Below are 24,298 nucleotides of genomic sequence, written 5' to 3'. Positions count from 1 at the left end.
TTGGTCTCTTCTCCCAAGTAACTAGTGATAGGACAAGAGGAAATGGTCTCAAGTTGCGCCAGGGGAGGTTTAGATTGGATATTAGGAAAAATTTCTTCACTGAGAGGGTGGTCAGGCATTGGAACAGGCTGCCCAGGGAGGTGGTGGAGTCGCCATCCCTGGAAGTATTCAAATAACGTGTGGATGTGGCGCTTCAGGACATGGTTTAGGGGACATGGTGGTTCTGGATTAATGGTTGGACTTGATGATCTTAAAGGTCCTTTCCAACCTAGTGATTCTGTGATTCTGTGATTCTGTGATGTTATATATATATTCTTGTCCTCAGAAAAATTGCTATCGGTAAGTTTCAGCTCTGAAGGCATTACAACCAGATATTAACTGCTTCTTGACAATAGACATTCAACCCAACACCACTAGATATTATCATGGACCATCTGTACATATTTGCTTTATACACAACACACCAGTAGTCTCCCTCAGGGGTCCGTATTGGGACCAGTACTCTTTAAGATCTTCATCGATGACACAGACAGTGGGATCGAGTGTACCCTCAGCAAGTTTGCAGATGACACCAAGCTGAGTGGTGCGGTTGACATGCCTGAGGAACAGGATGCCATCCAGACGGACCTGGACAAGCTGGAGGAATGGGCCCATGTGAACTTCATGAGGTTCAACAAGGCCAAGTGCAGGGCCCTGCACCTGGGTTGGGGCAACCCCTGTGTGCTGGTTTCAGCCAGGATAGAGCTGGTTTTCTTCACAGAAGCTAGTGTGAGGCTGTGTTTTGGATTTGGGATGAGAAACTGTTGATAATGTGCTGATGTTTTGGGTTGTTGCTGAGCAGTCAAGGACAGTCCAGCTTCTTGTGCTGGCCTGCCAGCGAGCAGGCTGGGGGTGCACGGGAAGCTGGGAGGGGACACAGCCGGGACAGGTGACCCAGACTGGCCAAAGAGATATTCCCTACCATACGACATCATGCCCAGTACATAAACTGGAGTTGGCCGGGGGGCGGAAATCGCTGCTCGGGGACGGGCTGTCAATCGCCAGGTGGTGAGCAATTGCTGTATTGGGCCTCACTTGTTCTTGTACATTCCTTTGTTGGTATTATCATTGTTGTTTCCTTCTTTTTTTCTGTCCTATTAAACCATGTTTATCTCAACCCACGAGTTTTTTCCCAATTCTCTCCCCCGTCCCACTGTGAGAGGGGGAGTGAGCGAGCGGCTGCGTGGTGCTTAGTTGCCGGCTGGGGCTAAACCACGACAGTCCTTTTGCGCGTGGTGGCGCGTGCCTGTAGTCCCAGCTACTCGGGAGGCTGAGCCCGCCGGATTGCTTGAGCCCAGGAGTTCTGGGCTGCAGTGCGCTATGCTGAGCGGGCGTCCGCTCTAAGGCCGGCATCAATATGGTGAGCCCCGGGGAGCTGGGGCACACCAGGTTGACTAAGGAGGGGTGGGATGGGCTGGTTCTCTGGTTCAGCTGCAACAGTCTGAGTAGCTACAGTGCCCGCCGTGGGGGTTGGAGTAGTGGCAGTGCCTGCCACCGGGATTGGAGTAGTGGCGGTGCCTGCCACAGGGATTGGAGTAGTGGCGGTGCCTGCCACATTGCCATCAGACCCAGAGAGCCTCTCTCCCCTTTGCACAGTGTTAAATAGAGCTCGGTAGGCATGGGCCAGGCCCCAGCACATTGCAATGATTTGTGTCTCCTTGGAGCTGCCAGGCTGACAGCATACTTCTTCCAAATATTCTGCTAGTTTATCAGGATTCTGCACTTGTTCGGGAGTAAAGTTCCAAAACACCGGAGGTGCCCACCGCCCCAGGCATTTGCCCATGCTGTTCCACACGCCCTGCCATTCATAACTATCCAGCCTTGGGGCAGATCTCCGGGTGATATTTTTAAATTGCTTGCCAACCTTAGACAAAACCGAAACAGTGTTCCCCAGAAGTAGCAATAGAGGTATTTTAACTACCCAAGGGTGTTCAAAATACTGAAAAATTATTGTGATGAAGGAGGAAACATTACGATAGAGGGTAGCAAAGGTACCATTCTGCATTTCCTCCATAAAAAACCTTTCAGAGGCAGAAGTATAATTGCTAATCGTCTCCACAAGATAGCCAAAATACAGTAATGGCTTTAGTACAGAGCTCAGATGATACCACATTAAGCTCAAGGTCAGTGTTCTAAAAACAAAACTCACAGGCGAGACATTACTAATCATTGCAGAGTACAGCAGCCCGCAGAAACCAAAACCGATCCTTAACATGTACAGCAAAGACGAGAGCATGATGCAAATCAAATAAACTGATATTGTGACCTGCAACCGTTATTATCTCAAGCCTCGAGCCCCACGTTGGGCGCCAAAAAGGACTGTCGTGGTTTAGCCCCAGCCGGCAACTAAGCACCACGCAGCCGTTCGCTCACTCACTCCCCCTCCCACAGTGGGACGGGGGAGAGAATTAGGAAAAACCTCATGGGTTGAGATAAACACAGTTTAATAGGACAGAAAAAAAAGGAAACAACAATGATAATACCAACAAAGGAATGTACAAGAACAAGTGATGCCCAATACAGAAATTGCTCACCACCCGGAGATCGACAGCCCGTCCCCGAACAGCGATTTCTGCCCCCCGGCCAACTCCAGTTTATGTACTGGGCATGACGTCGGATGGTAGGGAATATCTCTTTGGCCAGCCTGGGTCAGCTGTCCCGGCTGTGTCCCCTCCCAGCTTCCCGTGCACCCCCAGCCTGCTCGCTGGCAGGCCAGCACAAGAAGCTGGACTGTCCTTGACTGCTCAGCAACAACCCAAAACATCAGCACATTATCAACAGTTCCTCATCCCAAATCCAAAACACAGTCTCACACTAGCTTCTGTGAAGAAAACCAGCTCTATCCTGGCTGAAACCAGGACAGTATTTAATTTCGTTTATGACAAAACTTCTGCGAGGCAACATATGCTCTAATTCCTTGGCTTGTCTTTAGGACTTGGAGTTGAGATCTTCAATCCAAAGAGATGCTCAGTAGGATATTATTAATTGTCTAGGTCTAACTTTCATTGAAAATTGAACATCTTAAATGTCTGGCTTGTGGCATGGCCAATACAGTTCTTATTTCAATTCTAATATTCAATTTTAATATTTTATCATAAGAAATTGTTATAAAATTATATTCAAGGATTTTCAAGCTCCAACCATCAACTGGCACCATGTCTTATTCCCGAAATATTGAAATGAGTTGTGCTGTACTATTTCACAAATCGAATATTTGTCGGAGACATCCCTTCCTTTCTATCTATTTACTTTTGTTAAAAAAAACCTCTCAAGTATTGTACTGTATAACGACATATAGTTTAGAAGAGGACCTTTTCTACAAACTTTTAAACAGTATTATGGAGAGTTTTCTGCCCTAAAGTTCCTGTAATAATAATTTTTCTGAATACCTGAAAAAAACCTGGTGGCACAGGACCTAATGGCATGCCATCTCCTGGGGGAATGTTTCCTAGCACTGGACTGGGAGCTGCTGCAGCACTCTGAAAAGAACAAAGGGGAAAATAAACCTTTGTCATTGCATGGTAGGCATAAAAAAACCCTAAACAAAAATCCCCCAAAAACCTGCCGTTACCAAACATGATTCAAAACATGATTCTGTTACAAATAATACAAGAAGTAATGCTCACGATACTACTAGTAATATTCATGATTTTACCAACCCTCAAAATAACCACCATGATAAATTAGAAGCATTCAGGTTACATTTTTTGGAAAGGAAAAGAAAAAAAAGATATTTCTATGAAGTAAATCAAAGAATAAAATTAGTTGCCCTTGCAAATCATTCACATGGAAGAAGCAAGTAAAGAATATTGCTTCTGGCAATTTATAAGCAGGAGATCATCACAAAAAGGTGTCGTGGTTTAGCCCCAGCTGGCAACTAAGCACCACACAGCCACTCACTCACTCCCCCTCCTGCAGTGGGACGGGGGAGAGAATTAGAAGAAAACCTCATGGGTTGAGATAAACACAGTTTAATAGGATAGAAAGAGAGAAAGAAAGAACAATAATAATACCAACAAAGGAATGTACAAGAACAAGTGATGCCCAATACAGCAATTGCTCACCACCCAGTGATCGACAGCCCGTCCCCGAGCAGCGATTTCCGCCCCCCGGCTAACTCCAGTTTATGTACTGGGCATGATGTCGTATGGTAGGGAATATCTCTTTGGCCAGCCTGGGTCAGCTGTCCCGGCTGTGTCCCCTCCCAGCTTCCCGTGCACCCCCAGCCTGCTTGCTAGCAGGCCAGCACGAGAAGCTGGACTGTCCTTGACTGCTTAGCAACAACCCAAAACATCAGCACATTATCAACATTTTCTCATCCCAAATCCAAAACACAGTCTCACACTAGCTTCTGTGAAGAAAACCAGCTCTATCCTGGCTGAAACCAGGACAGTATCCACCCCTTATTCCATACCATTTACGTCATGCCCAGGTCCTGTACTTTTCTATACATTCCAATTATTCAGTATTACTCTTCCTGTCTTTTAATATATTCACACAGATATTATTTTCTTAGTCCATGGGCCATCACTTTAAAATGCCTGTGGAGTTCATTTGGTCCATGACTCTGGACTTCATCCATCATAGCAGTCTCTCAGGGCAGGGGAGATGGTATGTGGTGTTGGATTGTCATCTGGCACGGTCCACGTCCATGATCTGCGGGTTGAAGATGTCGGTCTCGAGGGAATTGTTGGGCGCAAGCTGCTGAAGCCAGTTCTGGTTCCATCACTGCTGCACGTTGCTTGGTTTCAGTGAAGCTCATTCTTCATCAGTCTGGGTGATTCTTACTGTAATACCATTGATATGGTAGATAGCAGCCATCGTAGTAATGTCATACTGTATTGTGTAACAATTATCATAATTCAAATCATTGACTATTTTCACCCAAAATCAAGTCTCCTTGAGGTACACATCGGACTTCCCCATCCTTCCGCATTACCCACCAAGTGCACCCAGGTCCCTGGGCAAAGGCAATCCCACGAACGGGTTTGCCCTCGCCTGAGGCGGGAGTAACCCAGACTGTCTTCACCAGCATGTTTCTCACATGCACCACAGGGACTTTATCCCCTTCTACAGTATGTAAAAGTTTTGATTGGGCAGGGCCGGCTCTATTAGTAGATCCCCTGGTGTTGACTAACCAGGTGGCTTTGGCTAAATGTTTGTCCCAATGTTTGAATGTCCCATCACCCATTGCTCTCAGGGTAGTCTTTAACAGTCCATTGTAGCGTTCAATTTTTCCGGAAGCTGGTGCATGATAGGGGATGTGATACACCCACTCAATGCCGTGCTCTTTGGCCCAGGTGTCTATGAGGTTGTTTCGGAAATGAGTCCCGTTGTCTGACTCAATTCTTTCGGGGGTGCCATGTCGCCATAAGACTTGCTTTTCAAGGCCCAGGAGAGTGTTCTGGGCGGTGACATGGGGCACGGGATGTGTTAGCAGCCATCCGGTGGTTGCTTCCACCATGGTAAGCACATAGCGCTTGCCTTGGCGAGTTTGTGGAAGTGTGATATAGTCAATCTGCCAGGCCTCCCCATATTTATATTTCAACCATCGTCCTTCATACCAGAGGGGCTTTAACCGCTTGGCTTGTTTGATTGCAGCGCACGTTTCACATTCATGGATAACCTGTGCCATAGCGTCCATGGTCAAGTCCACCCCTCCATCCCGAGCCCATCTATATGTTGCATCTCTTCCCTGATGGCCTGAGGTGTCATGGGCCTACCGAGCTATAAATAGTTCACCCTTATGTTGCCAGTCCAGATCCACCTGAGCCACTTCAATCTTAGCAGCCTGATCCACCTGATGGTTGTTTTGATGTTCTTCGGTGGCCCGACTCTTGGGTACGTGAGCATCTTCATGACGTACTTTTATGACTAGATTCTCTAGTCGGGCAGCAATATCTTGTCATCATCCAGCAGCCCAGGTGGGCTTGCCTCTGTGGTGCCAGTTGCTCTGCTTCCATTGCTGTAGCCAACCCCACAGAGCATTTGCCACCATCCATGAGTCAGTACAGAGATAGAGTATTGGCCATTTTTCTCATTCAGCAATATCTAAAGCCAGCTGGATGGCTTTCACCTCTGCAAACTGACTTGATTCACCTTGTCCTTCAGCAGCTTCTGCGACTCATCATATAGGGCTCCATACAGCAGTTTTCCACCTTCGATGTTTGCCTATAATACGACAGGACCCATCAGTAAACAGGGCATATTGCCTTTCGTTCTCTGGCAGTTCATTATATGGTGGAGCCTCTTCAGCACGCGCCACCTCCTCTTCTGGCGATATCCCAAAATCTTTGCCTTCTGGCCAGTCCATGATCACTTCCAAGAGTCCCGGGCAATTAAGGTTTCCTATTCGAGCCCGCTGTGTAATAAGCGCGACCCACTTACTCCACATAGCATCAGTCGCATGGTGTGTAGAGGGGACCCTCCCTTTGAACATCCAGCCCAGCACCGGCAGTCGGGGTGCCAGGAGGAGCTGTGCTTCAGTACCAACCACTTCTGAGGCAGCTCGAACTCCTTCATATGCCGCCAATATCTCCTTTTCAGTTGGAGTATAGCGGGACTCAGATCCCCTATATCCTCGACTCCAAAACCCTAGAGGTCGACCTCGGGTCTCTCCTGGCGCCTTCTGCCAGAGACTCCAGGTAGGGCCATTCTCCCCGGCTGCCGTGTAGAGCACATTTTTAACATCTTGTCCTGCCCGGACTGGCCCGAGGGCTACGGCATGAACTATCTCCTGTTTAATTTGTTCAAAGGCTTGTCGTTGCTCAGGGCCCCATTTAAAATCGTTCTTATTCCGGGCCACTTGATAAAGAGGGCTTACAATCAGACTGTAATTTGGAATATGCATTCTCCAGAAACCCACAACACCCAGAAATGCTTGTGTTTCTTTTTTGCTAGTTGGTGGAGACATAGCTGTTATTTTGTTGATCACATCCGTTGGGATCTGTCGACGTCCATCTTGCCATTTTATTCCTAAGCACTGGATCTCCTGGGCAGGTCCTTTGACCTTACTTTGTTTTATAGCAAAACCAGCTTTCAGAAGGATTTGAATTATTTTCTTCCCTTTCTCGAAAACAACTTCTGCTGTGTTGCCCCATACGATGATGTCATCAATGTATTGCAGATGCTCTGGAGCTTCACCCTGTTCCAGTGCAGTCTGGATCAGCCCATGGCAAATGGTAGGGCTGTGTTTCCACCCCTGGGGCAGTCGATTCCAGGTGTACTGGACACCCCTCCAAGCGAAAGCAAACTGTGGCCTGCACTCCGCCGCCAAAGGGATTGAGAAAAACGCGTTAGCAATATCAATGGTGGCGTACCACTTGGCTGCTTTTGACTCCAGTTCATATTGAAGTTCTAGCATGTCCGGCACGGCAGCACTCAGTGGCGGTGTGACTTCATTCAGGCCACGATAGTCTCCTGTCAGTCTCCACTCTCCATTAGACTTTCGCACTGGCCATATGGGGCTGTTAAAGGGTGAGCGAGTCTTGCTGATCACTCCTTGGCTCTCCAGCCGAAGAATCAGCTCATGGATGAGGATCAGGGAGTCTCTGTTGGTGCGATATTGCCGTCGGTGCACTGTTGTGGTAGCGATCGGCACCTGTTGTTCTTCAACCCTCAGCAACCCCACAACAGAAGGGTCCTCTGAGAGAGCAGGCAAGGTGGACAGCTGTTTAATTTCTTCCGTCTCCAAGGCAGCTACACCAAAAGCCCACCGGTACCCTTTTGGGTCCTTGAAATACCCTCTCCTGAGGTAGTCTATGCCCAGGATGCACGGAGCCTCTGGGTCAGTCACAATGGGGTGCTTCTGCCACTCATTCCCATTCAGGCTCACTTTAGCCTCCAGTACAGTCAGCTGCTGGGATCCCCCTGTCACTCCGGAAATACAGATGGGTTCTGCCCCTATATGGCTTGATGGCATCAGGATACATTGTGCACTGGTGTCGACTAGAGCCTTATATTCCTGTGGGTCTGATGTGCCAGGCCATCTAATCCACACAGTCCAATAAACTCGGTTGTCCCTCTCCTCCGCCTGGCTGGAGGTAGGGCCCCTCTAGTCCTGGTCATAGTAGTCGTTACCCACTTCTTGTAAATAGGAATCAGAAGTCCCTTCAAGAGGATCAGAGGTGAGATCAGTTCTTCTATTCCTTCTGGGGAACTGCCCACTGGAAAGTGGAGCGACGATTTTCCTGGAGGAAGCTGAGCCCCCTTTGTAACTGTTTTTCCTTGCAGCTCGCGTACTCGTGCCTCTAGGGTCGAGGTAGGTTTTCCATCCCACCTCTTCATGTCCTCTCCGTAGTCACGCAATTGAAACCACAGGGTGGCTCGCAGTGTGTATCCTCTATACCTTCTCTCTTGAACAGAAGAGCGCTTACTCCTAATGGCTGAGACACTGGTCCGTATGGGTGGAGGGTAGGGCATATCCTCTTTGAATTGCCGGAACTCCCGGGACAGTTTCTCTACAGCAGAGACGCAGGCCCGTAGGGAGGAAGAGAGACTTTCTTCGTATTGCCGGAGTTGGCCAGCCAATTCATCCACCGTTGGTCTCTCTCCGTCTTTCCAGGCCATTACTGCTAATGAGTTGGCATATGATGATGGTGCACTCCGTACAAACTTCCGCCACATAGGTCACGTGCAATTGACTTCATCTGGATCTTTGGATGATTGTCCATTGTCCAAGTCACCATAAATCACTTCCAGCACCGCTAGCTCCCTCAGGTACTGGATACCTTTCTCCATGGTGGTCCACTTGCCTGGGTGACATAGAACCTCTTCCTTGAAGGGATACCTTTCCTTCACACCCGACAGGAGTCGTCTCCAGAGGCTGAGAACTTGTCCCCCTTTTCCAATAGCTTTGTCAATGCCCCCTTCCCTAGAAAGGGATCCCAGCTGCTTAGCTTCCCTGCCCTCTAATTCCAGGCTACTGGCCCCATTATCCCAGCATCGGAACAGCCAGGTGACAATGTGCTCATCCGGACGACGGTTGAAATCCTTTCGCATATCTCGCAGCTCACTCAGGGATAGAGATCGGGTAGTTACCGTCTCTTTTATGAGTTCTTCCTTTTCCTCCTCTTCAAGCGATGACTCGCTCTCTTCCCCCTTCTGTGCTTGTGATGGCCCTGCTTCAGAGCACTCTGCCTCCTCACTCTCTTCCTCTGCCTCCTTCTTAGAAGAATCTTCCTCCTCCCTTACTAAACGAGCTGACTTCTGCTTCCAAGATTTCGTCTTTTGTATGGGAGCAACTGATACCGGGATGGGCTGGTTCTCTGGTTCAGCTGCAACAGTCTGGGTAGCTACAGTGCCCGCCGTGGGGGTTGGAGTAGTGGCAGTGCCTGCCACCGGGATTGGAGTAGTGGCAGTGCCTGTCACATTGCCATCAGACCCAGAGAGCCTCTCTCCCCTTTGCATAGTGTTAAATAGAGCTCGGTAGGCATGGGCCAGGCCCCAGCACATGGCAATGATTTGTGTCTCCTTGGAACTGCCAGGCTGACAGCATACTTCTTCCAAATATTCTGCTAGTTTATCAGGATTCTGCACTTGTTCGGGAGTGAAGTTCCAAAACACCGGAGGTGCCCACCGCCCCAGGCATTTGCCCATGCTGTTCCACACACCCTGCCATTCATAACTATCCAGCCTTGGGGTAGATCTCCGGGTGATATTCTTAAATTGCTTGCCGACCTTAGACAAAACTGAAACAATGTTCCCCAGAAGTAGCAATAGAGGTATTTTAACTACCCAAGGGTGTTCGAAATACTGAAAAATTATTGTGATGAAGGAGGAAACATTATGATAGAGGGTAGCAAAGGTACCATTCTGCATTTCCTCCATAAAAAGCCTTTCAGAGGCAGAAGTATAATTGCTAATCGTCTCCACAAGATAGCCAAAATACAGTAATGGCTTTAGTACAGAGCTCAGGTGATACCACATTAAGCTCAAGGTCAGTGTTCTAAAAACAAAACTCGCAGGCGAGACATTACTAATCATCGCAGAGTGCAGCAGCCCGCAGAAACCAAAACCGATCCTTAACATGTACAGCAAAGACGAGAGCATGATGCAAATCAAATAAACTGATATTGTGACCTGCAACCGTTATTATCTCAAGCCTCGAGCCCCATGTTGGGTGCCAAAAAGGACTGTCGTGGTTTAGCCCCAGCCGGCAACTAAGCACCACGCAGCCGCTCGCTCACTCCCCCTCCCACAGTGGGATGGGGGAGAGAATTAGAAAAAAAACCTCGTGGGTTGAGATAAACACAGTTTAATAGGACAGAAAGAGAGAAAGAAACAACAATAATAATACCAACAAAGGAATGTACAAGAACAAGTGATGCCCAATACAGCAATTGCTCACCACCCGGCGATCGACAGCCCGTCCCCGAGCAGCGATTTCTGCCCCCCAGCCAACTCCAGTTTATGTACTGGGCATGATGTCATATGGTAGGGAATATCTCTGGCCAGTCTGGGTCAGCTGTCCCGGCTGTGTTCCCTGCCAGCTCCCCGTGAACCCCCGGCCTGCTCGCTGGCAGGCCAGCACGAGAAGCTGGACTGTCCTTGACTGCTCAGCAACAACCCAAAACCTCAGCGCCTTATCAACAGTTTCTCATCCCAAATCCAAAACACAGCCTCACACTAGCTTCTGTGAAGAAAACCAGCTCTATCCTGGCTGAAACCGGGACAAAAGGAAAGCCAAATAATTATTGTTGTCATGTATTCGAAGCTCAGTCACTTTAAATATCCAGCAGTCAGTCCTCCTGCAATATGATTCTGTTAGGGCACAAGACTGAATCACCTATAAAGACTTACAATCTTTTGTAAAAGTACTCATGCATACACAATGCAAAGTGAGCCGCTTGCAGTTCACTAATCATCTGCCAATATCTGCCCTACAGAATATGCATGACGCTTATTAACTTATTACTCCATGTACTCTCACGCTTGCTATCAATAAGATGCAGATCTGTAAATTATATTTCCAGGTGCTTGGCACACTGTCTAGAAAATTAAAAAATAATGCTGGAAAGATTTGAAAACTGGCACAAAGATGGACTGATCTTTTTAAACCAAGCAAAAAAGAAATATTCAGTTAATTACCAAAGATTTTTCAATGGCCTAAACTATGCTTTAGAATGCCAATAACATATTCAGCATCTAAGCTCTATGTTCTTCTCAAACAAAAGTGTAGAATGTGCTATTTAAAGCATGAAGATATGTAATACATACTGGCTCTCAGAACTGATAATGAGACAACTGATTCTCTAGAAAACACTGTGATGAAAGCCATTATTACTTACGCAAAGATCTGGTCTGTAGGATCAATGTTAAAATATTAATCACAGTTGACAAAAAATGTCAGTCACATGAATTTGAAGTAGCAACCACATATAGATCATCATATTTTTTCATGAAGGACTAATATAAACCTCTCAAGTTATTCTATAATGCTACAGCAAATAAAGATAAGAGAATCACAGAATCAGAATCATAGAATAGGTTGGGTTGGAATGGACCTTTAAAGGTCATCTAGTCCAACCCCCCTGCAGTGAGCAGGGACATCTTCAAGTAGATCAGGTTGCTCAGAGCCCCAGCCAACCTGACCTTGAATGCTTCCAGGGATGGGGCATCTACCACCTCTCTGGGCAAGCTGTGCCAGGGTTCTACCACACTCAATGTGAAAAATTTCTTCCATATATCTAGTCAAAATCGACCCTCTTAGTTTTAAACCATTACCCCTTGTCCTATTGCAACAGGCCCTGCTAAAATGTCTGTCCTCATCTTTCTCGTAAGCCCCCTTTAAGTACTGGCAGGCTGCAATAAGGCCTCCCCAGAGCCTTCTCTTCTCCAGGCTGAACAACCCCAACTCTCCCAGACTGTCCTCATAGGAGAGCTGTTCCAGCCCTCTGAGCATTTTTGTGGCCTCCTCTGGACCCGCTCCAACAGGTCCATGTTTTTCCTGTGCTGAGGGCTCCAGAGCTGGACGCAGTACTCCAGGTGGGGTCTCACCAGAGTGGAGGAGAGGGGCAGAATCCCCTCCCTCGCCCTGCTGGCCACGCTGCTTTTTATGCAGCCCAGTATACAGTTGGCCTTCTGGGCTGTGAGCGCACATTGCCAGCTCATGTCCAATTTTTCATCCACCAGTACCCCCAAGTCCTTCTCAGCAGGGCTGCTCTCCATCCCTTCATCCCCCAGTTTGTGCTGATACCGGGGGTTGCCTTGACCCAGGTGCAGGACCCTGAACTTGGCCTTGTTGAACCTCATGAGGTTCACACGGGCCCATTCCTTGAGCTTGTCCAGGTCCCTCTGGATGGCATCCCGTCCCTCAGGCATGTCAACCGCACCACTCAGCTTGGTGTCGTTGGCAAACTTGCTGAGGGTGCACTCGATCCCACTGTCTATGACATTAATGAAGATATTGAAGACTACTGGTCCCAATATGGACCCCTCAGGGACATCACTCATCACCGATCTGCATCTGGGCATTGAGCCATTGACCACTACCCTCTGGGTGTGACCATCCAACCAATTCCCAATGCACCCAACAGTGTACCCATCAAATCCATCTCTCTCCCATTTAGAGAGAAGGATGTTGTGGCGGACTGTGTCAAAGGCCTTACAGAAGTACAGATAGACGACATCAGCAGCTCTTCCCTTGTCCACTGACGTGGTCTCTCCATCATAGAAGGCCATTAGGTTGGTCAGGCAGGACTTGCCCTTGATGGAGCCATGCTGGCTGTCTCGAATCACCTCCCTGTCCTCCATGTACCTTAGCATAGCTTCTAGGAGGATCTGTTCCATGATCTTCCCAGGCACAGAGGTGAGGCTGACAGGTTGGTAATTCCCAGGGTCCTCCTTGCTCCCCTTTTCTAAAGATGGGTGCAATGTTTCCCTTTTTCCAGTCACCAGGGACTTCACCTGACTGCCAGGACTTTTCAAATATCATGGGGAGTGGCTTGGCAACTACGTCAGCCAATTCCCTCAGGACTCTGAGGTGCATCTCGTCAGGTCCCATAGACTTGTGTGTGTTCAGGTTCCTCAGGAGGTCTCGAACCTGATCTGCTCTTACAGTGGGAGGGACTTTACTCCTCCAGTCCCCGTCTTGCAGGCCTTCCCCTTGAGAGGTGTGGGGAGAGAGATTGCCCTCTAATTCCAGGCTACTGTCCCCATTATCCCAGCATCGGAGCAGCCAGGTGTCAATGTGCTCAGCTGGACGACGGCTGAAATCTTATTGCATATCTGGCAGTTCACTCAGGGATAGAGATTGGGTAGTTACCGTCTCTTTTATGAGTTCTTCCTCTTCTTCCTCCTGTTCTCATGATGGCCCTGCTTCAGAGTAGTCTGCCTCATCCATTTCTTCCTCCTGCTCCCTCTTAGAAGAAGCATCTTTATCACTTATTAAACAAGCTGACTTCTGCTTCCAATATTTCTTCTTTTGTACAGGGGCAACTGATACCAGCACAGGTTGCTTCTCTGGTTCAGCTGCAGTGCCTGTCGCCGGGGCTGGAGTATCCTCAGCGCCTGTCGTCAGTGTTGGAATAGCCACAGTGCCTTTGTTGTCAGATCCAGGGACCTTCTTTTCCCCTGAGGTTATTGAATAGTGTTGAACAGGGCTTGGTAGGCATAGGCCAGGCCCCAGCACGTTGCAGTGATTTGTTGTGTCTCTGGAATTGCCAGGGTGACAGCATACTTTTTCCAAATATTTTACTAGTTGTTCAGGATTCTGCACTGTTCAGGGGTCAAGTTCCAAAACACTGGAGGTGCCCACTGTCCTAGGTACTTGCCCATACAATCCCACACAATGTACCACTTATAACTGTCAAGCCTTGGGGTAGATCTCTGGGTGATATTCTTAAAGTTGTTTAACTTTAAACAAGACCTGAAACACATTCAGGAGTAGGAGCAACAGGAACATGCCGGTTTGAACATCCCAAGGATATTCAAAATTCTCAGGAGCTATTGTAACTAGCCTGGAGGAGAAGGGGAAGGGGAAGGAAGGTGTCTCCCCCATAGATTGGCTCTCCAAGGAGAAAAGGTAAACAGTGTAATTATTAATAGTTTCCAAGAGATGGCTCCCAAAGTACGGAGAGGATGGCAATGCTGAGTACAAATACCAGATTAGTCTCATGACCACCCATTTTATCAGATCATAAGCCACTGTTACAAAGTACAGCACAATGATAACCTTGACTCAGCTCCCAGAAGTGATAAACCGCAAAACAGGGAACATACACTGCAAGTAAGGGGTTACATAACACAACTCTGAGAACAAGCACAAAAAATCTGAGAGCAAATTAATCAATATTGTGACCAGTGACTATCAAACTAATATAATGAAAGCTTATAACAAACTTGTTCAAACGTGCTTTGGTCAGATTTGTCGTTATCTCAACCTGTCGAGCCCCATGTTGGGCACCAAAAGCACTGCTGTGGGTTAACCCGACAGGCAGCTACACACCACACAGCCATTTGCTCACCCCCCCACAGTGGGATGGGGGAGAGAATCGGGGGAAAAAAAAAAGTCCTGGGTCAAGAAAAAGACAGCTTAATAGGACAGAAAAGGAAGGGATAATAATAATAACAACAATAATAATATGATATACAAAACAAGCGATGTACAATGCAGTTAATCACCATCTGCCGACCAATGCCCAGCCAGTTCCCGAGCAGTGGCCCCTGGACAGCTTTCCCCCTAGTTTATGTACTGAGCATGATGTCATATGGTATGGAATATCCCTTTGGCCAGATTGGGTCAGCTGTCCTGGCTGTCCCCCCTCCCAACTTCTTGTGCCCCCCAGCCTCCTCGCTGGTAGGGCAGTATGAGAAGCTGAAAAGTCCTTGACAGTGTAAACATTGCTTCGCAACAACTAAAACATCAGTGTGTTATCAACATTATGCTTATCCTAAGTCCAAAACACAGCTACTAGGAAGAAAACTAATTCTATCCCAGCCAAAACCAGGATACAACCATAAAAATGTACGCTTGCTTACATAATAAGGCCAAGTGCCGGGTCCTGCACTCGGGTCACAACAACCCCATGCAACGGCAGAAAAGGACCTGGGGGTGCTGGTTGACAGCCGGCTGAATATGAGCCAACAGTGTGCCCAGGTGGCCATGAAGGCCAACAGCGTCCTGGCCTGTATCAGCAATAGTGTGGCCAGCAGGAGTAGGGAAGTGATCGTGCCCCTGTACTTGGCACTGGTGAGGTGACACCTCGAATCCTGTGTTCAGTGTTGGGCCCCTCACTACAAGAAGGACGTTGAGGTGCTGGAGCGTGTCCAGAGAAGGGCAACAAAGCTGGTGAGGGGTCTGGAGCACAAGTCTTCTGAGGAGTGGCTGAGGGAACTGGGGTTGTTTAGTCTGGAGAAGAGGAGGCTGAGGGGAGCCCTCATCGCTCTCTACAACTACCTCAAAGGGGGTTGTGGCGACATGGTTGTTGGTCTCTTCTCCCACGTAACTAGTGATAGGACGAGAGGAAATGGCCTCAAGTTGTGCCAGGGGAGGTTTAGATTGGATATTAGGAAAAATTTCTTCACCGAGAGAGTGGTCAAGCATTGGAACAGGCTGCCCAGGGAGGTGGTGGAGTCACCATCATTGGAATTGTTCAAAAAACGTGTGGATGCGGCACTTGGGGACATGGTTTAGGGGGCATGGTGGCGTTGGGTTAACGGTTGGACTTGATGATCTTGAAGGTCCTTTCCAACCTTTGTGATTCTGTGATTCTGTGAATTAAATACGTTCCTGAGAGACTGTAGCAAACATTTATTGAGTCTGTGTGTAGAATACTGCAAGTATAGTAGGATTTCATTAGTAAAAGTAATGCTAGTTCCTGACAAATGTTTTGATTAAAACTATTTTTTAGAAAAACAAGCCATTTGATGTATTACTTATCTAAGAAGAATAACAACTATATTTATATAGGGATTTTTTAATATATTTTATATCTTAAAAATTGAAAACGTGGTTTTATACATACATTTTAAGCATATATTTAGATATGTATCTAAAATTAGTTTGCTACTTGAATTAGGCTACATTATCTCCACAGAAATCACATAAACATGAAATTTACCATACAGCAGGCAAAATGGAAGTTTCAGACTTTTCAGACATTCTTTTGTTATGACTTGCCCAAATGGTGTATTTATGATTAAGTGGCAATTTCCTAGCAGGTGGGAGAAGAATACAAGAGGCAAAAGAATTCTTTGATAAAGTTCACTCAGACCAAACATCAGACAGATGCTAAAAGCAAAATGAGGGAAAGGAAAAAGGAAAAAACTCCTTTCCTGACAAAGCAGGTTTTTCTCACAACTCTTGCTGTTATATTAACTTTCTTAACCTTATCTGAGCTCTGAGTAGTTCAGTGGTTAGGCTTCTTTAAAAGTCTTGAGGGAACTAAACCATATGGAAGGTAAAATCTCAGTGTTTACAGTCACAACATATGAATAAGTACAATTATTCCTCGTAGCATTAGCACTCCTATTTATTTAAAAATAAGATAAAATGATGTTTTGAAGGCCTTGAAAACATAAAGGCAGAGCAGATGACATAATTTCTGCATTTAAAATGACACTCTGGCCTCATGAGCTTTAGAAAAGCTACATTAGCCACCACAGCTTACTAGACATGGGAAAATTATTTAAATACAGTGCAAAAAGTAGGCTTTATAAATGAGTTAAGGAAGTTTTCTATCTTTTTTAAAGTTTTGCAGAACTGAAACCTTTTAAGTATGTATGTTGCCTCAGGGTTTTAATATTGAAACTCTCTTTTTTTTTTTTACATTTTTGATAAAAATATAAATAAGTTGGCTAAAACAATCAACTGAAATAAAGTGAAAATTAATTGAATCATTTCATTTTATGCTGCTGTGGGGGGTTAGCCTTGGCTAACAGCCAAGCTCCTATCCAGCCACTCACTCACACCTTCCCCCTCCTCAGTGGGACAGGGGAGAAAATAGGAAGAACAGGAAAGAGAAAGATTGTGGGTCAAGATAAAGACAGGTAGATTACTTACCAATTACTGTAGTGAGCAGAACAGACTTGGGGAAATTTATTGACAGTTAAAATAGATATTTATTTGGGTAGTGAGAAACAAAGACAAACATTAAAACACCACCTTTCCTCCCCCCTTTCGCAGGCTCAACTTCACTCCACTCCAGACTCCCCTACCTGCCCCACCCAAGCAGCACAGGGGGGATGGGGGATTGGGGGTTACAGTCAGTATATAATGATTTCTCTCTACCACTCCTTCCTTCTCACATTTCCTCTGCTCTGGTGTGGGTTCTCCACAGGGTGAACTCCTTTAGAAAAATATGCTCCAGCATGGGTTCTCCACAGGCTGCAGTTTCTTTAGGAATATCTATCTGCTCTAGTGTGGGTCCTCCATGGGTTGCAATGTGGATATCTGCTCCACCATGGAGCTCTGACCTTGGTGTTCCCTTTGCTGTTTCTCACTCTTTTTGTTCCCTCCTCTGCTCTCTCTGTGGCATGTTTGCCCATTCTTAAATATGTTTTCATAGAGGTGCCACAGGCTTCTCTGATTAAATCAGCTTTGGCCTGCAGTGGGGCCATTGTGGAGCTGGCTGGAACCAGCTGTGTCCAGCATGGGGCAGCCCCTGACCACTTCCCACAGAGGTCACCCCTTCAGTGCTCCTCTCCAAAAAAAAAAAACCTTTCCATGTACACCCAATACAGCTGCTGACATTATTTTTGGAAGGTTGGAAGGACAGAAATGTGGGAGAGGGTATTTTTGTGGGGCTGGCCAGGATGGAGTTAACTTTCTTCATAGAAGCTCGTATTATGCCGTGCTTTGCATTTGTGGCTAAAACAGTGTTGATAACACACCAATGTTCTGGTTATTGCTGAACACTGCTTACATAGCATCAAGGCTTTCTCTTTTTCTTCCCACTCTGCCCCACAGTGAGTAAGCTGGGGGTGGGAAAGCAATTGGGAGGGGACATAGACAGGACAGTTGACCCAAATTGGTCAAAGGGATGTTCCATGTCATATAATGTCATGCTCAGCAATAAAAAAATGGCTGGGCATCAATTTGCTTTTGCATTTGCTTCAAATAGTATGAAAAAGCTCTTGGGTTGAGATAAAGACAGGGAGATTGCTTACCAGTTACTGTCATGGGAAAAACAGATTCAGCTTGGGAAAATTAATTTAATTTATTGACAATCAAAATAGATTCGGGCAGTGAGAAACAAAGACAAAAAATAAAACACCTCCCCCCCCTTTCCCAGGCTCAAACTTTACTCATTTCTTTTTGAGTCCTCTATCCTCCCACCCAAGTGGCTCAGAGGGGATGGGGAAGGGGGGGGGGCTACAATCAGTACATGACAGTTTCTCTCTGCCGCTCCTTCCTCCTCATAATTTTCCCCAGCTCCAGCATGGGTTCTCCACAGGACACGATTCCTTCTGGAAATTTCCACCTGCTCTGGTGTGGGGTCCTCTACAGCTGCAGGGTGGATATCTGCTCTGGTGCCATGGAGCACCTCCTCCCCCTCCTTCTTCTCTTACCTTGGTGTTCCCTCTGCTGTTTCTCAGTCTTTCTTCTTCTTCTTCTTCTTCTTTGTCGTCATCGTCATTGTCTTCTCCTCTTCATTCCCCCCCCCACCTGTGTGGTGTTTTTGCCTTTTCGTAAATATGTTTTCACAGAGGAACCACCAACTCCACTGATGGGCTCAGCTGTGGCCTGAAGTGGGGCTGTTGTGGAGCTGGTTGGAACTGGCTGTGTCCAGCAAAGGGCAGCCCCTGACCTCTTCCCACAGAGGCCACCCCTGCAGCCCACTCTCCTGCTACTGAAACCTTGCCACATACACCTAATACAAATAAATTTATGATGTATATGTTCCTGGATTGAAATACTGTCTATGATCTCTCAGGCTGGTTGTTGTAATTTTTAACAATAAAGGATACTTTTTCATCAGAAAAATGTAAAATTATATTTGGCAGATATTTTACTTTTAACGAGAACAGCTTCCTTTTGAGCTTTCATGGGAGAAAAAGCTGGATTTTAAAATGACAACTGTTTTTCCTAGAGTACACATATTTTTATATTTTAACATATCCAGAAATCCAAAAACATTGAATACAACACGGGAAAATTTTAATGTAAGAAAAAGATATGTCTATATGAAGACAAATGTAAATGAATATGCACTATACATAAAGCAATAAGGACGTTATCTTTCATTGAAATGCAAGTACTACATGACTTACGCTGATATTTTTTAGCATTATAGTATTCCTTACAATTTAGTTGATGTACAAAGTATGAATTCTAACACATTTGGGTCTATTTATTGCTACTGCCCATGGGTTATCTTTAGATGCAATCTGACTGATTTTGAATACCGTAATTGATCAGACAAGTCTTTACTAAGATTTCACAGTATAAGGACTTCAGTACTATCAGATTTCAGACAAATTTGACAGCAATAACTTTACAGTAAGAAATCAAACTGATGTCAAGGAAATAGTTAAAAGAAACCCAAACCACAGTATATGTTACCCCTTCTGAAAGAGGAAAAAATGTTGTTTGACAGTAAAAAAAGGTTCTAAAAATTATTCATGTAGAAGGCATGCAATAATGGAACTCCTTACAGAGGTCTGTGATTCAGCATACCACACAGATCAATATATACTACAGCATAATATTCCAGCAATAGCACTTTGGACTCTCTTAAGTCTTTACTGTGCACTATATGGCAAGGGACAGTTTGAAATCTTGTTCAAAAAGAAGAAACAGTATTCTGTTCCCACTTTCAGCTGAACTGGAGAAAAGATGAGTTTGTAAGAAATGTAAAGGAGTGCAGCATATGCCTGATTGATAGACACGGAGATAGCTATGGTTACCTACTTGATAATTACTACTTTATATAATGTTGCGCTCAGAAGAAATCATACACTGTCTCAAAGCTCATGAATCCCCTGCAGTTCATGGTATCAACTTCAACAGAACGCACAAGTTCAAAGAAAAACGCACTTTGCATACCACTGAATTAAAAGAAAATGATCTATGTACATTTACTGACTCATCACAAGATGAAATGTGCTTCTTAAATACTACAATAATGAAATATTAATATTTCAACCCATAACCATATGCTTCTTTCTGGCAGAGGGGTTCTTTATTGCATACACAAACCCATTTGCCAATCTTTTTTATGTAAATGCTAGCTTTTCATCCACCAGTACCCCCAAGTCCTTCTTGGCAGGGCTGCTCTCCATCCCTTCGTCCCCCAGCCTGTACTGAAACCTGGGGTTGCCCCAACCCAGGTACAGGAGGCCTTGTTGAACCTCATGAGGTTCACAGGGGCCCATTCCTTGAGCTTGTCCAGGTCCCTCTGGATGGCATCCCGTCCCTCAGGCGTGTCAACCGCACCACTCAGCTTGGTGTCGTCTGCAAACTTGCTGAGGGTGCCCTCGATTCCACTATGTCATTGATGAAGATATTAAAGAGTACTGGTCCCAATATGGACCCCTCAGGGACTCCACTCGTTGCTGATCTCCATCTGGACATTGAGCCATTGACCACTACCATCTGGATGCGGCCATCCAACCAATTCCTCATCCACCCAACAATCTACCCATCAAATCCATATCTCTCCCATTTAGAGAGAAGGATGCTGTGGGGGACCATGTCAAAGGCCTTACAGAATTTCAGATAGACGGCATCTGTAGCTCTTCCCTTGTCCACTGATGTGGTCCCTCCATCATAGAAGGCCACTAGGTTGGTCAGGCAGGACTTGCCCTTGCTGAAGCCATGCTGGCTGCCTCGATTCACCTCCCTGTCCTCCATGTGCCTTAGCATAGCTGCTAGGAGGATCTGTTCCATGGCACATCTTCCCAGGCACAGAGATGAAGCTGATGGGTCAGTAGTTCCCAGGGTCCTCCTTGGTACTTTTTTTAAAAATGGGTGCAATGTTTCCCTTTTTCCAGTCTCCAGGGACTTCACCTGGCTGCCATGACTTTTCAAATATTATGGAGAGTGGCTTGGCAACTACATCAGCCCATTCCCTCAGGACTCTGGGATGCATCTCGTCAGGTCCCATTGACTTGTGCATGTTCAGGTCCCTCAGGTGGTCTCGAACCTGTTGTTCTTTTACAGTGGGAGGGACTTTGCTCCCTCGGTCCGCGTCTTGCAGGCCTTCCTCTCAAGAAGTGTGGGGAGAGACATTGTCAGTGAAGACTGAGGCAAAGAAGTCCTTGAGTACCTCAGCTTTCTCCTCATCCACTGTTACCCGTCCTCTATCCCTGCTCATCAAGGAGGGTACACTTTCTTTGACCTTCCTTTTCTGGCTGACGTACCTGTAGAAGCCCTTCTTATTATTCTTTGCACCCCTTGCCAAGTTCAGCGCTAGCCATGCCTTCCTGACCCCATCTGTACACAGTCAGGCAGTGTACTTGTACTCTTCCGACGATACCTGTCCCTGCTTCCAGTGCCTGTGCATTTCCTTCTTGCCCTTTAATTTGACCAGCAGGTCTCAACTCAGCCATGCTGATCTCTTGCCTTCCTTGCCTGATTTCTTACACCTGGGGATCGAGAGCTCTTGTAGTCTTTGGAAAGCATCCTTAAAGATCTGCCAGCTCTGTTCTGCTCCCTTGTCCCTGAGGGCAGTTTCCCAGGGGGTCCTACTGACTAACTCCCTGAAGAGCTGGGAATTTGCTTTCCTAAAATTCAGGGCCCTGAATTGACTCTTCGCCTGCTCCATGTCCCTCAGGACTGCAAACTCCATCACTGCAGCCCAGGCTGCCTCCAGTCTTGAAGTCACCAATTAGTTCACTTGCATTGGTGACCAACAGGTCCAGTATGGCATCCCCTCTGGTAGGGCTGTCTATTACCTGGCATAGGAAGTTATCCTCCATGCACTGCAGGAGTCTCCTGGATTGCCTACAGCTCGCCGTGCTACTTTTCCAGCAGGTGTCTGGGTGGTTGAAATCCCCCAGCAGGACGAGAGCCTGCGAGCACGATGCCTCCTGTAGCTAGAGTAGGAAGGCTTTATCAGTAGACTCCCCTTGATCGGGGAGCCTGTAGTAGATACCAACCACAGGGTTCCCTTTGTTGCCTCAGTCTCTCATTCTTACCCATAAGCTTTCAACCTGCTCATGGCTATTCCTCAGTATGGTATAAGGTATAGCTGCCTTGGAGACGGAAGAAATTAAACAGCTGTCCACCTTGCCTGCTCTCTCAGAGGACCCTTCTGTGGTGGGGTTGCTGAGGGTTGAAGAACAACAGATGCCGATCGCTACCACAACAGCGCACCGGCGGCAATATCGCACCAACAGAGACTCCCTGATCCCCATCCATGAGCTGATTCGTCGGCTGGAGAGCCAAGGAGTGATCAGCAAGACTCGCTCACCCTTTAACAGCCCCATATGGCCAGTGCGAAAGTCTAATGGAGAGTGGAGACTGACAGTAGACTATCGAGGCCTGAATGAAGTCACACCGCCACTGAGTGCTGCCGTGCCGGACGTGCTAGAACTTCAATATGAACTGGAGTCAAAGGCAGCCAAGGGGTACGCCACCATTGATATTGCTAACGCGTTTTTCTCGATCCCTTTGGCGGCAGAGTGCAGGCCACAGTTTGCTTTCACTTGGAGGGGTGTCCAATACACCTGGAATCGACTGCCCCAGGGGTGGAAACACAGCCCTACCATTTGCCATGGGCTGATCCAGACTGCACTGGAACAGGGTGAAGCTCCAGAGCATCTGCAATACATTGATGACATCATCGTCTGGGGCAACACAGCAGAAGAAGTTTTCGAGAAAGGGAAGAAAATAATTCAAATCCTTCTGAAAGCTGGTTTTGCTATAAAACAAAGTAAGGTCAAAGGACCTGCACAGGAGATCCAGTTTTTAGGAATAAAACGGCAAGATGGATGTTCACAGATCCCAACGGATGTGATCAACAAAATAACAGCTATGTCTCCACCAACTAGCAAAAAAGAAACACAAGCATTTTTGGGCGTTGTGGGTTTCTGGAGAATGCATATTCCAAATTACAGTCTGATTGTAAGCCCTCTTTATCAAGTGACCCGGAAGAAGAACAATTTTAAATGGGGCCCTGAGCAACGACAAGCCTTTGAACAAATCAAACAGGAGATAGTTCATGCCGTAGCCCTCGGGCCAGTCCGGGCAGGACAAGATGTTAAAAATGTGCTCTACACGGCAGCCGGGGAGAATGGCCCTACCTGGAGTCTCTGGCAGAAGGCACCAGGAGAGACTCGAGGTCGACCTCTAGGGTTTTGGAGTCGAGGATATAGGGGATCTGAGTCCCGCTATACTCCAACTGAAAAGGAGATATTGGCAGCATATGAAGGAGTTCGAGCTGCCTCAGAAGTGGTTGGTACTGAAGCACAGCTCCTCCTGGCACCCCGACTGCCGGTGCTGGGCTGGATGTTCAAAGGGAGGGTCCCCTCTACACATCATGCGACTGATGCTACGTGGAGTAAGTGGGTCGCGCTTATTACACAGCGGGCTCGAATAGGAAACCCCAGTCGCCTGGGAATCTTGGAAGCGATCATGGACTGGCCAGAAGGCAAAGATTTTGGAATATCGCCGGAGGGGGAGGTGATGTGTGCTGAAGAGGCCTTGCCATAAAATAAACTACGAGAAAACAAAAAGAAATATGCCCTGTTCACTGATGGGTCCTGTCACATTGTGGGAAATCATCAGAGGTGGAAGGCATTGGAACAGGCTGCCCAGGGAGGTGGTGGAGTCGCCATCTCTGGAAGTGTGCAAAAAACGTGTGGATGTGGCGCGTCGGGACATGGTTTAGGGAACATGGTGGCCCTGGATTAATGGTTGGACTTGATGATCTTGAAGGTCCTTTCCAACCTAGTGATTCTGTGATTCTGTGATTCTGTATGGAGACCTATATGGCCAGTCATAGGAACTGCTGAAGAAGGTCAATCAAGTCAGTTTGCAGAGGTGAAAGCCACCCAGCTGGCTTTAGATATTGCTGAATGAGAAAAATGGCCAGTACTTTATCTCTATAATGACTCTTGGATGGTGACAAATGCTCTATTGGGGTGGCTACAGCAATGGAAGCAGAGCAACTGGCACCACAGAGGCAAACCTATCTAGGCTGCTGAATTGTGGCAAGATATTGCTGCCCGACTAGAGAACCTGATTGTAAAAGTACATCACATAGATGCTCACGTACCCAAGAGTCAGGCCACCGAAGAACATCAAAACAACCATCAGGTGGGTCAGGCTGCTAAGATTGAAGTGGCTCAGGTGGATCTGGACTGGCAACATAAG

General features: G+C 46.9%; 1 protein-coding gene across 28 annotated transcripts in view; it reads right to left on the bottom strand.

The window, feature by feature from the left end:
- LOC309415090 (single-stranded DNA-binding protein 2-like) overlaps positions 1-24,298 on the bottom strand; it is a gene marked incomplete at both ends in the record, with an annotated part of 232,259 nt that overhangs the window by 93,522 nt on the left and 114,439 nt on the right. For 21 of the 28 annotated variants that reach the window (XM_082012527.1, XM_082012506.1, XM_082012517.1 and 18 more), the window contains one exon: positions 3,429-3,518. The exons of the other annotated variants lie outside the window; for them this stretch is intronic. In XM_082012527.1, coding sequence (XP_081868653.1) covers positions 3,429-3,518 — 90 coding nt within the window. The remainder of the gene's footprint in view (positions 1-3,428; positions 3,519-24,298) is intronic. 28 annotated transcript variants of the gene reach the window in all.

The sequence above is a fragment of the Phaethon aethereus genome (genome assembly GCF_964289735.1).
Source record: "Phaethon aethereus genome assembly, chromosome: W".
In the NCBI taxonomy this organism is placed as follows: Eukaryota; Metazoa; Chordata; class Aves; order Phaethontiformes; family Phaethontidae; genus Phaethon; species Phaethon aethereus.
The sequence above is the reverse complement of the archived record's forward strand: the minus strand, read 5'-3'. Positions and strand labels throughout refer to the sequence as shown.